General features: G+C 47.7%; 1 protein-coding gene across 1 annotated transcript; it reads left to right on the forward strand.

The window, feature by feature from the left end:
* The first annotated feature begins 586 nt into the window (after positions 1-586).
* On the forward strand, positions 587-13373 carry LOC115078459 (rap1 GTPase-activating protein 1-like). The gene is made up of 18 exons (XM_029581373.1): positions 587-762; positions 1828-1921; positions 2072-2107; positions 4115-4153; positions 4255-4437; positions 4692-4795; positions 4896-4974; positions 5518-5571; positions 5989-6072; positions 6616-6716; positions 6969-7098; positions 7630-7785; positions 8538-8609; positions 9125-9211; positions 9919-10050; positions 11051-11194; positions 12496-12599; positions 13256-13373. Exons 1-18 carry the CDS (start codon positions 587-589, stop codon positions 13371-13373), a joined length of 1893 nt encoding a protein of 630 aa, XP_029437233.1.
* The last annotated feature ends 135 nt before the right edge of the window (positions 13374-13508 follow it).

Below are 13508 nucleotides of genomic sequence, written 5' to 3' on the forward strand. Positions count from 1 at the left end.
ATCTCCTTGAAACTTATGGCTTAGATCAGCACTGCTGGACTCCACCCACCTCTCCTCCTCCACTCCCATATCTTATTTGCCTGTTGGTACCCACACGAGTCCCTTTCACCTCATTGGAAAAATATATGACTTCTTGTTGAACTTTATGGCCGATTCCCAGGCACCACCCATGGCTTACAGCACATGTTGCATTTGTCACCTGCTTTCCACCAGATCTGCCCCAGCTGTTTGACCCGTTCTGGGGAGGTGAAACAGTGTTTAAAATTCTATCTCGTGAATCTCAGCATCAGAAACAGGCAAACTGGAGCCTTCCATAGCATTTACTGGTCCACTTATTGACAGTGGGGTTAATTGTTGGTGTCTTCATTGACTACAGGAGAGGGGAGACAGAGAGGGTAAGCAGGGGCTGCACATGCGCTGCTAGAGTCCACCTGGGCTGTGATTATTTTTAGGTTTATGCCATGCTTTCAGGAACAGATTAAACTGATCCTCCTTTCTCTCTATACAGGGTGGACAAATTCTTCGCTTGCACAGGATCTAGGTGAGCACAAATCCCTTCTGGGTAGAGGGAAAGCAGCCGGTCCTGATGGATGCTGCTGAGGACCCTGAGGCAGCCCAGAGACCCCAACTCCCAGAAGGATACCATGGGCCAAGCTTGGCTTTCCCACAATCCTCTCCTGATCCCTGGAATGCTGATTACAGAATACCTGAGTACTTTGGGATGTACATTCAGGAAATCAGGAGAGCTACTGATGTTGACAGGCAATAGTTAAACCTGTAGGAAATCCCCATCCACCATATTGAAAACAGCATCGGTTGCTCCTACAGCTGGTAAAGGAGTCCTGAACCCCTTCCTGCCACCTCTTTAACTCCCCCAGAGAATATGCTTTCAATTTAGAAAGATCAAATAAAAAGCTTTATGGTATCCAAGAGGAGGGGGGAAGGCAAACCACAAACCATTTCTAAGTTCTTTTCAGGTGGTATTCGCAGTCCCTTTACTCATGTGGGCAGGATGCGTTCATAGTACGGTGGCCTTTCTGGAAGAGAATAAAATTCCTGTGGATTTTAGTAGCTCAGTTTGAATTTGAGCCCCCAGACATTCCTAGGTCACCTGATTGCAGGGTCTTCCTTTTCTGGCCCACTGCTGCCACCTGCTGTCTACTCGCAAGAAGGCATGGTGCCAAGGCTCTCTGCAGCCCCGTGGATAATACATGTGGCACTTCCCTGATGAGTTTGGAAAATCCGTCTCATAGGGCTATTACTTTTCCTTTGGGAATGGCAAGGTGGAAAAATGGCTTTGAAAGCAGGGCAGTTTTGCAGCCTTTAAGCGTAACATCCATTACAATCCCAAGCAAAGTGTGTGTGTGTGTGTGTGTGTGTGTGTGTGTGTTGTGTGTGTGAGTACTCAGCATATAAATGCATGCACATGCTTGCGCTTCTGTGCAACTCATTGTGTGTGTGCGTGGTGAGTAACTCAGCATATAAATGCATGCACATGCTTGCGCTTCTGTGCAACTCATTGTGTGTGTGTGTATGTGTGTGTGTGTGTGTGTGTGTATGTGTGTGTGTGTGGTGTGTGTGTGTGCGTGTAACTCAGCATATAAATGCATGCACATGCTTGCGCTTCTGTGCAACTCATTGTGTGTGTGTGTGTATGTGTGTGTGGTGTGTGTGTGTGTGCGTGTAACTCAGCAATATAAATGCGTGCACATGCGTGCGCTTCTGTGTAACTCGTTGTGTGTGTGTGTGCCACATGTTGTGTATATGGGGGGGAGCTCTCCAAGGCGACCATCCTGAGTGTTATCTTTCTCTTCCCTCACACTTCAGGAAGTCAGAGGAGGTGGAACGCTGCATCACAGACGTCCTCGACTCCCCCACACAGGACATCTCCTCACCTCTACCACTCAGCAGTCACAGCAAGGTGAGACAACTTTTCAGAGGTCACAGTGAGAGGATTTCAGATCTTAGGTTCTGCTCAACCCTTGATAACTTCCTCCATTTCTCAATCTCTTCATCTCTTGATCTCTTTCCCTCACAAACTTTCACTCTCTCTCCATTTCTCTCCTCACAGCCTGTGGACCTCTTTGAAATGATTGAGAAAATGCAGGTAAGACCCTTCCCCAGTGACAGATAAAATGTGTGGGGGGGGGAGGGTGAATGAGGAAGTTACCAGGGGCTCAAGCCTAGAAAAGGCCCACACAGGGTTAGATTAAAGGGTAAGGCTAAAATGTGCAGGAGCAGGGCGTGGGTGGTTGGGTGAAGGGGGGAGGGGGGACCCTAAGGCCGGGATACTGCCTGGGGCCCATCCATCCCTGCCCTTCCCCTGACTCTAAATCTGCATTTTCAGTTTGAAAGAATGATACAAGCCCCCTCTCCTTTCCAGGTCACCAGGTGAGATAAGGTAACTCGTGTTGTGTCCTTGTGCAAAGGAAGCCATCATGGGATACGCTGGGCATACAAAGAGGACAATCACACATCAGGCTAACTCATAGTCACCAGAGGAGGACCTATAGGAAATAGGGACCAGAGTATAATCCCCTACCTCAGCTCTCATCCCAACCGTGTCGCTGGCTTTCTGTGGGACTCAGAGGGTCCCTGTATGTCCCAGAGTCTCAGTCCTAATCCCCAGCTCTGTCACTGACTCTCTGTGTCGACAAGGAAGTCACTTTATTCTTTTTGGTTTTTTTGCAATTTACATTTTTATTGAACCACAGAAGTACAAAAATTCAAGGACATAAAGAAACATCTAAACATGATCAGTGATAAATCATTTTATTCTATGATGGTCTCTGTCCCTAGCAATATAATAAGTTGCCATGCTGGGTCAGTCCAAGGGTCCATCAGGCCCTGCATCCTGTTTCCAACAGTGGCCAATCCAGGCCATAAGAACCTGCCAATTACCCAAACACTAAGTCTATTCCATGTTACCATTGCTAATGGCAGTGGCTATTCTCTAAGTGAACTTAATAGCAGGTAATGGACTTCTCCTGCAAGAACTTATCCAATCCTTTTTTGAACCCAGCTACACTAACTGCACTAACCACATCCCTTCTTCAGAGTCATCGGTTATTCCTTTCCTTCTCTGCCCACAGGGAGTCGCCTGGATGATCAGAGATGTTCCCTTCCTAACCCTCTCAAGGTATTCTTAAGCACTGTCTCTGGCACACGATTCCTTTCCTCCACCACATTCACCTCCCTCTCTTCCCCCCCATCTCAACCCATCCTCCAGCTGTCTGCCCCACTCTTTCCATCTTTTCGTACAGGAACCTGACCCTTTCCACTATGGTGCCAGGGATCCCAGACTTTCCTTCCCAGCCCCAGTGCATACAAAGAGCTGGATTTCTACCCTTACTTAAGACAACTCAAAACTACATCTCCCTGCATGAAATGGTAAAACCAGGACTGGATCATTTTCTCTCTGTTCACCTTATACCTACTGAGGGGATTATGGGAAACGTGCAATATTAGGGGACAGTTAGGGATGCAGAGTTGGGGGGGGGGGATTAGGGTCACCATTTCATTCTGGTTAACAAGCCTTACAGTGCTGGTGTTGCCCCCATCCCCACTCCCTAGCAATCCACAAATGCAATTGTAAGGAGAGGAAGGGAAAAGCAGAACTGAATCAAAGCCTTTGGGATGACCTGGGTGAGGTGACATCTCTGTGGGGGATTCCTGTGAGGAGTAGCCTAGCAGTTAGATTAATGCATTGAGAATCAGGGGAGCCAGGGCTCCCATCTCGCTTCTCCCACTGCCTCTCCTGCTGATCTTGGGTAACAGAAGAACTTAAGAGATGCCAAACTGGGTCAGACCAAGAGTCCAACAAGGCCAGTATCCTGTTTCCAAAAGTGGCCAATTCAGGTCACCAGTACCTGGCAAGTACCCGAACATGAAATAAACCCCATGCTAGTAATGCCGGCAACAAGCAATGGCAATTCCCTATAGACTAAGAGAACATAATGTTATCCCTCATTGCCTTAGGTATCCAAGCTCTTTGAGGCATGGATTTATTGTACATGAATCAGCATAATTTGGAAAGATAGGTTAAAAGCCTCCAAATTATTAATCTGCCTCTGCCCCAACACCTCAGCTCATCTGTTCTTTCTTGTCCTTGCAGAGAGAAGAGGACTATATCCCCTACCCCAGTATCCATGAGGTAAGCAGTCTCTCTATCCATCTGTCCCTCCATCTGTCTGCAGCACAGCCCAGGGAGGGACCTCTCGGCCCTAAGTGCCCCCTCTCTCCTTTCCCTTCCAGGTTTTAAGGAAGGGGAGACCTTACCCCCTCATCATACTGCCCCAGTTTGGGGGGTACTGGATAGAGGGCACCTCTCACAGCGTCCCAAGCTCAGCCACCGAGCAGCCGGCAGCCCCCGGCATTAAGCCAAAGCTGGAGTGTGACCCCCTCGCCAAACTCTACCGCAAGCACTTCCTTGGAAAGGTGAGGTGAGGAGGGGAGAAAGGAATCCTCTAGGGTTTGGCCCCTCTGGATGGGTAGATTCCTAGTTCCTGCCACATAGGGTATTTCACAAATAGTTGTATTTTGCAATGTGTCGGGGTGAATGCAGCTTTTTTAGACTGGGGGGGGGGGAGTAAATGCCATCTAGAATGCTGGGTATTTTTTTTTTAGCATCCCCTGCTGCTTTTTTGCCATGACTGTGGGGCTTCCTCCCTTACCTCTCGTTGTTTCTGAAGGAGCATCAGAACTTCTACGCAAACGACCCCAGCCTGGGCTCCCTGGTGCTGTCTGTGAGGTACGAGCAGGTGGAGAAGCAGGAACACCTGCGGCTGCTGCTGAGGTATGAAGGGGGAGGAAGGGGCAAGGCCCGATGACATCTGGAGAGGAGGCATCATACATTAAATGTCATGTCTTTGGTGGGGGGGGGATTTATTTTGTAGATCGAGGACAATGACCAAACACGACCTCATCCCCGTCTCCTGTCTGACCGAGCTCCCGAATGCAGTGCAGATGGCAAAGGTGCGAGTGGCTAAAGGGTGTGTGGGGGGGGGGGGGGGGGGAGGGGGATAGAGGAGGGCAGGAGACCAACAGATGGGGAAGGAAAATGAGAGGACAAGTGAATATCAGAGAAGGGAAGGGGAGGGCTGGAAAAAGAATGAGGCGGGAGAGCAGTTGAACTGCCCTTAAAATATATTTATATTCACCTTAAATTTGTTGACCCAGGAAGCCAGACTAAATTAAATGATTTCAATTGGGTGCGAAAGGGAAGTGAAGAATAATAAATAATTAATTAATAGCAATCACATTTCCTGAAAAGTCAGGATAAAGGAAGCTGATTAATGGATTGGTTTATGGAACAATTCTGCCATCTGGTGGCCAATAATCAGAATGCAATTTTTTTTTTCCCCCACTGTTCCATTATTTTTCAATGTATTTTGCATTGCCTTAAGATATAACCTGTCTTCCCCCATTTCTATTTGAGTTGCTGGGGAATTAATATTGTTTTAAAATTTTATGCCAAGAACAGAATATAATAGCCTCACTTCTCTCCCTTCGCTGTAGCTGCTGTGTGAGGAGGTGAATGTGGACAGGTGCTTCCCAGTCCTCTATCCTAAGGTAGGAGACATAGACTGTTACATCTGTGCCTCTGACCCCCTTTATTCATCCTGTGATCTCTCACCCCCACCCCCACACACACCCTTCTAGGGTGAATCTATAAGAGTGGCATCACTCTCAACCCTTGCGGGCCATAAACAAGTTGGGTTTTCAGGATATCTGCATGCATACTGCTTCCACTGTATGCAAGATCTTTAGAGAAGTCCAGAAAACCTGACCTGTTTGTGGCCCTCAAGGGTTGGGAGAACATATCATTGCTCTATACTTCTCCCTCTTTCCCTCCCTCTGTGGAGAGGAGGAGTGACCAATCTCCCCCCACCCCCCACGTTGTTCGCCTCTCTAGGCTCACCCAGAAAGCCCACTAAGTAGTTTTGCTGTATTGGTCGTCTGGCAAGCTGTGTTTTCTTTTTACTTCAGGCCTCCCAGCTCATAGTGACCTTTGATGAACATGTTATCAGCAATAACTTTAAGTTTGGAGTCATCTATCAGATGTCTGGACAGGTGAGAATCCTTCCCTCCAACCCCCCACCCACAAGAGAAATCCCACCCTCTGTCTCAGCTTCCCTGAGGGTCACCATGGGGTTCCGGGTCTGCTTTTACTCCACCAACCTGATTCCTGATGTAGCTAAGCACATGGGATTCCTGCCTTTCTAAGAAAACAGAAGGACAAGTCCCAGGCTGCCCTGGACCCACCAGGAAAATGCTGACTGGTATGATTTCCCCTTTCTTTGAACTCTTGCTGGCCCATCTGCTATTGAGGGATGGATGCTGTGATAACGGATCATGCTCATTAACTCAGATTACAGCACTCGGGATTCTCATTCCCTCCTTCAGTGCTCTTCTAATTCTGAAGCAGCCCTCTCCCTCTCCCTTCAACTCCAAGTCCTCCTCTCCCTCTCTTCCCATTCCTCTTTCCCCTCCCCTCCCTCCACCTTTCCCCTTCTCTCTCCACCCCACTCTTTTTGTTGGCACCTTCATCACTCCCTCTCCATCTTTGCTTTCCTTTCCTATCTGTGTATATCCCCCTCTCCTCCTCTCTTTCAGACCACAGAGGAGGAGGTTTTCAGGAACAATGAGGAAAGTTTGGGATTCATTGAGTTTCTGGACTTCTTGGGTGAACGTATTCAGCTGCAGGACTTTCAAGGGTGAGCCCTTCTCATAACTGTCCTATGTAGACAGGAACACTAAGACAGGGCTTCAACGCCTAGTAAGTTCCTTGCTTTAAGTCATTTTGCCTTCTGTAGCCTTCCATTAATCACAGCAGATTGTTGCATGCTAAGGGCAGAGGATAAAGCAGATCACCATCCCCCTTCCTCCTGTCCCTCCAATATATTCTTCCCAGATATCCCAGCCTTGATCCAGATGACTTTTTCTGAACTTCTTCTACTTCTTCTCAGCTTCCGTGGCGGCCTAGATGTGACCCGGGGTCAGACGGGGACTGAGTCTGTCTACACAAGTTACCGAGGAAAGGAAATCATGTTCCATGTGTCCACAAAGCTGCCTTACTTAGAGGGAGACCCTCAGCAGGTCAGTTACCCTGGCATTGGTCTCACAATTTCGTGCATACAGATAAGCAAAGGCATATATAGAGAGACCAACTGACAGACAGACATGCACAGAGATGTAGATGAAAGGAAACGAATATTTACTGGAGGGAGATGGGAAAAGAAAGACAGAAAATGCTGAGAAAGACCTGCAGGCCATACAGTCTCTGCTCATTCTCCCTCCCTGCTGCAGTATCTCAGAATCTCTCTGATCTCAGCTTTACCACTCTCTCCCTCTCTACTAAATAAATATGGAGACAGAATCAGTGAGGAAGCGAGCTACAGAGATGAAGAGGAGGAGGGGGGAGGGAGTCAGGAAACTGAAGAAGAGAGTTGAAGAAAGACAAGAAAAAATGGAGACGTCAACAAGGTAGAGGGAGGAAAAGGAGTTGTTTCCAGTGTGACCTCATTACAACAAGCTCTCGTTCCACATTTACCATTCTCCGAGGCAGAAGCCGGAAGCCTTCTTCTTAACACTCCATGTTTGATTGCTGTTCCCTTTCTTTTCACCCAGCTACAGCGCAAACGCCACATAGGAAACGACATTGTGGCCATTGTCTTCCAGGATGAAAACACTCCTTTTGTCCCGGACATGATTGCCTCCAACTTTCTGCATGCCTATGTGGTGGTGCAAGCAATCTATGGGGACCTGGGAGAGACCTTCTACAAGGTAGGCACCACCTGCTGGCTCTCAGATTTAGTGGGTCACAATTTCCGGATTACATGTGCAGGTTATGCCATGATGTATGGAGAATGGAGAACGACTGACTAACTGAGTGGGTGAATAAACAGAAGGAAGAACAGTGGGATGGGTGATGACAGCACGAAGGCTTGAAAGATGAGGAATTGATGATGGATAAAGGTTGGAGAGATGGAAGAATGAAGAGATTGTGCATAGAAGTTTGAAGGGATGGAAGAATGAAGAGATAAAGGGTGGAGGGTGGATGGATGATTGGAAGAATAAAGAAATGAGGATAGTGGTTGAATGGATGATTGGAGTAGTGGTTGGATGGATGACTGTAAGGATGGAAGAATGAAGCGCTAACGGGTGGCGGGTGGCTGGCTGCTTGGCCGCCTCCGCCTGCGGCTCGTTGGTTGCCTGGCTGCTTGGCGTCGTGGTTGGCTGCTGCCTGTCCGGCTGGCCCCTGCCGCGCTCCGGGTGGCGGGTGGCTGGCTGCTTGGCCGCCTCCAGCTGCTTGGCGTCTTGGTTGGCTGGCTGCCTGTACGGCATGGACGCATGACGAGATAGTGGCACAGCGGTGGAATGGCTGACTTACCAGATGACACCCTGGTGGCCTGGATTAGCAAACCAAGGATGTATGATGGCTAAATGGATATGTGATAGGAATAATCATGACAGGTAAAAGAAGTAAGGAAAATCACTGGAACTCAGCTTTCTTTTCTCCTATCTTCATTCTTCAGGTCTCTGTCACAGCCCGAGATGATGTCCCATTTTTTGGACCCTCCCTTCCAAATCCAGCTGTCTTCAGAAAGGTTGGTTTACCTAGCAGGTCATAGAAACATAGAAACGACGGCAGAAGAAGACCAAACTGCCCATCCTTAATGTGCTGCGCCATTTCTACTGAGGTGTGGCATCTCCTTAGGGAACAGAGACCCCTTCAACAGCCACTACACTACCTACATAGACAGGATCCAGGTCCTTTGGCATTTGCATAGAAAATCTATTACACCATGCCTTCTACAGACTACTGGCTCATTACCAAGTTACCCAGATATTAGCATAACCAGAGAAAGAAAAGTTAACACAGCAGGTCACAGACTCATCCTATGATGTCCATTAAATCCTGAAAAGCTCGAGGTGGCGTTCTTAACCTCACGATATTGGGAGCTTATCTCTTAGTTTGCAGTTATCATAAAGAATACTCTTTCTTTCTTTCTCACTCACCTCATCACGTTACCTGCACCTTATGGTGATCCTTCTCTCTCCACTCCCTGCCACATATTAGAAATGTTGGATCATGGGTTTGATCTTCCTTGCTCCCTTCCAGGACTCTGAATTCCGGGACTTTCTACTGGCCAAGCTAATAAATGCTGAGTACAGCTGCTACAAGGCAGAGAAATTCGCCAAACTTGAGGTGAGAATCATCTCCATGAGTGTGAGCCTCAACCTCCGTGTAGACTGTGTGTTTGTGTATACATGTGCCATACCATAGCAAAAATAGGGGACACCAAAAATATGAATACCCAAAAAATTAAAACTTTCCTTTTCTTTCATGCTTTTTTATATAAAAGTGTTCATCCAAAATGTTTATTCCTCATTGTTTGAATCCATTGTTTTATGTTAGTTTTAATGCTATGTTATTTTAATTGCTTTTAATTCATATTGATTTTACTTGTTTGTTTTACTATGCATGTTCTTTAGTTAGCCACTTAGGGTTCTCAACATAACTGGCATACAAATAAACTAATAGAACATAATATGGCTAGGGTGACCCTTTAACTTTTATACACAGTGGGGTAGATTTTAAAAGGTGCGCGCGGGAGTAGATTTGTTCGTGCAACCCAGGGTGAACAAATCTCCCGATTTTATAACTTGTGCACGCTGCCACGTGCATGTTATAAAATACAGGGTCGGCACGCGCAAGGCTGTGCAAAATCGGCAGCCAGAGCGGCCTCTGAGGGAACTTTCCTTCCGCCCCCCCCCCCCCCTTCCCCTCCTTTCCCCTATCTAACCCACCCCAGCCCTAACTAATTCCCCCCACCTTTATTTTACGAGTTACGCCTGCCCAAGGCTTCTCTGCTACCTCTTTTCCGTCTTACACTCCCACTCCACCCCCTGCAGGAGCGCACGCGAGGGGCCCTGATGGACAGCCTGTACGAGGAGCTGCAGCTGCGCAGCCGGAGCATGATGGGGCTAGCGGGCGACGATGACAAGATCGAGAACGGGGGCGGAGGCTTCTTCGAGAACTTCAAGGTGAGGAAGAACGTTCTGTTGGGCGACTCTGGCCGGGATTCTGCGTCCTGTGAAAAGAACAATTATTTCCCACAGGGAGAAAGACAAGAACAGTAATTCTGACCTTCCCGGGACAGTTTTGATGCCTCTTGGTGGCTGCAGGGAAGAATTGCATGACTTTTTTTTTTTTTACATTGTTCTCGCTTTGGATTTAATTTCTTTTTAACTGGGCATTCAATCCTAGTCAGTTCTTTCTTGAATTCTGGGGCCAGAAGGACAATGAACAACTTCAACCTAATGCCTTCCTCAGACAAGTATTTTCAAAGCACAGTGCCGGAGCAGGGCAGAATGGTGTTTGAGGAGGTTTCGGGGATGGGGGATCCTGTTGTGAAGGCTTTGGATGCCTGCAGTCTCGCTGTCACTGCAGTTACAAACAATCTCCCCCTATTAATAAGGAGGCTGCTTCGCACCACTCAGTATAGCAAGCACGTCCTCCCTGGAAAAAGGAAAGTGAAAGAGGCAATACCTGTGGCAATGCTAAGGATCGCTCACTGGGCACGCCTTCCCTCCTGAGCACGATTTGGGAGCCCTGATATCTCCTCTGCTTGCCACTAGAGGTGGTGGTGGTGGCAGTGGTAGTGAGGACCCATTACAATTCACTGTAGTGCTATAGTTTATTGAGGCTGAGGAGTTATTGGGTCCGGCTGTTCATTTTTGTCCTGGGCATGGTCAGTTTTTCGGACATGGCGGGGGAGGGTTGATATTGGCATTCCCTTCTCTCTCTCCCCCTTTGAAATAATATCCAGGGTTGAACAGGTCTCTGATGGTCAGGGAAATGTTGTGAGAAATCTCCATGCCACGGAGAAGCTGGGAGTGTCCGATGTGGAAGAGAATTAACTCTTCGTGTGAGCAGTGTCCATCCATCCATTCCCCTTCCATCACCACACCCGTGATTGCTCTCCTCCCATGTGTCTGTCTGTCTGTCTCTCTCTGTCTGTCTGTCTCTCTGCTGATTGCCCAGCGCGTGATCCGTGGACGCAGCCAAAGCTTAGATGCCACAGGGATGGCATTGAGGAAGCAGCACCCCCCGGCACTGAATCGCCCAGCCACAGCCAACCTCGCACTCCCCCCCAGCATTACCGAGGGACCCAAGGCCATCACTGCGGTAAGACAGTCACTCTCACCTTCACTGCTCACTCCAGCTCCTGATTCTCACCATCCAAATCTGCTAACCATAATAGTATTTTCCTTATCAGTTCGGTTCCTGAATTTCTCCCTTCTCCTGTCTCATATCTCATATCTTGCTGCCTTCATCAGTAATTCATCACCATTTTACTGAGTTGAAAAATTCATTTATTTAATGTAATTAAATCAGGTCAAGATTTCCTATCCTTTCAGAGGCAATTAGAGACAGAGTTATCTGTGGTCTGTGCATATGGGGTGAGGTGTAGTTGGGCAAGCTGATAGGGACCTTTTATATGGGGATCTTAGGTTCCTGATGTACAGTTTTGTGTTTATTAGGGTCTCTAATAGATCAATGGGTGGGAGAAGATCTTTGATGAAGTGAGGTGATCAATGAGTGGGAGAAGATCTTTGATGAAGTGAGGCGATCAATGGGTGGGAGAAGATCTTTGATGAAGTGAGGCAATCAATGGGTGGGAGAAGATCTTTGATGAAGTGAGGCGATCAATGGGTGGGAGAAGATCTTTGATGAAGTGAGGCGATCAATGAGTGGGAGAAGATCTTTGATGAAGTGAGGCGATCAATGGGTGGGAGAAGATCTTTGATGAAATGAGGCGATCAATGGGTGGGAGAAGATCTTTGATGAAAGTGAGGCGATCAATGGGTGGGAGAAGATCTTTGATGAAGTGAGGCGATCAATGGGTGGGAGAAGATCTTTGATGAAGTGAGGCGATCAATGAGTGGGAGAGGATCTTTGATGAAGTGAGGCGATCAATGGGTGGGAGAAGATCTTTGATGAAGTGAGGCGATCAATGGGTGGGTGAAGATCTTTGATGAAGTGAGGCGATACACTGCCAGAGGCTGGGCGAGGTAAGGATTTGGGGGTGGGGGGAATTCTGTATTCCTTGGGACACTTGCTTTGCATACTGTTGGGAAGGTGTGAGATGATAAATTGGGGACTAACAGTCGTGTCCCAGATTTATGAGGTGCCACCATGACCTAAGAGCAAACAGTGATAAAGGTTTTAAATAATTGTGCTTTTCAGGATAACTCTCCGTCTGTCTGGCCCCTTTGTACACGTGGACCTCTTTTTTACACATCACCCCACCTTATGCCCGCCTTTGAGATGGGATCTTGCCCCTCATGAATCCTTAATCCTTCTCCTCCCTTCCCCCATCCATGATAAGCTTCTTTCACCCCATTCTCCAGCCCTGACAAACCCCCATCTTACTTCCTCCCAACATCTGCCTGCAGTGTGATTTCCTCGTTTTTTTTTCCCCACAGTCTTTCGTCCTCCCCAGGAGGAGCCCCTCGCGCTCCCGCGCCAGTCACTTTCATGGACGCCGTAGCAGCGCTATTGGGATTGTAAACATTTTGGAAGAGAACAGGTACAGGGAGGGTCCTAAAACAGGAAGCAGAACTCCTGCACCCCCCCCCCCCCCAGCATAACTACCCCAGCCCCAAATGGAGCAAAAATGATGACTGACATTCTCAAAAACAGGACGGGAGGGCAGCTGGGGGATCAGTGGGGGGGGAGGAGGGAGGCAGCTGGGGGGAGTTCTCTCATGTCAAAACCAATTGTCTTTTCTTGTTTTACTCAAATATTTTAAAACACCAAATGAATGTTTAGTACTTTCCGATAAATGAAAGCAGCCTATGGGATACACACTCTGGTGTGTATTTTGTCCGATAGTCCATCTGTCTACACTAAGGAAAACAAAAGTATCAGGTAAGTCATTTCTCCATTATGGGTAAAATCATTTCAGAGGCAGTTTACGTTGGTCTCTTGCTCGGCATTGCTTCCTCTCCATAAGGTACTGTATTATTTAAGGTCTAAGATTTATGTTGTATTATAGCACTTAATAAAAACACTTTTCTCTACAGCTCTTATCTTCAATGAACCGCAACAGCCCGCCTCCTGATTTCAATAAGAATTTGCTTGATTGTTTTGTTTGTTTTTATTCAATGATATTCTGAGGACGATGTGATTCTCTTTCCATGTTGCCCTTCAATGTATCTCACTCTCCCTCCACTCCTCTCACAGGGATTCATCCAACAGGATTCAGAAAGGTTCGGAAAGCCCAGGATCCTTCTTTGATCTGAAATCCGATGGCTCCTCCAGCCCCAGTTCCCCGGAGATCCCCAACAGGAAAAGCAGGTAAAAAGAGTGAGAAATGCTTGGGACAGCTGCTGGGGGCAGCCCATAATATTAACAAGAGCTCGGAGGCAGGCGTTGCACGGATTTCTTATCCGCTTCCCTCAATGCCTGCTCGACAGTCTTTCCTCTCTCACCCTAG

Source organism: Rhinatrema bivittatum, chromosome 16, assembly GCF_901001135.1.
Source record: "Rhinatrema bivittatum chromosome 16, aRhiBiv1.1, whole genome shotgun sequence".
NCBI classification, from domain to species: domain Eukaryota; kingdom Metazoa; phylum Chordata; class Amphibia; order Gymnophiona; family Rhinatrematidae; genus Rhinatrema; species Rhinatrema bivittatum.

Excerpts from the sequence above, each read along its gene's own strand:
- LOC115078459 (XM_029581373.1), top strand. The coding sequence starts at position 587 with ATGGATGCTGCTGAGGACCCTGAGGCAGCCCAGAGACCCCAACTCCCA. Across the intron at positions 4,154-4,254 it reads CCTACCCCAGTATCCATGAG|GTTTTAAGGAAGGGGAGACC; the intron begins GTAAGCAGTCTC and ends TTTCCCTTCCAG. Across the intron at positions 11,195-12,495 it reads GACCCAAGGCCATCACTGCG|TCTTTCGTCCTCCCCAGGAG; the intron begins GTAAGACAGTCA and ends TTTTCCCCACAG.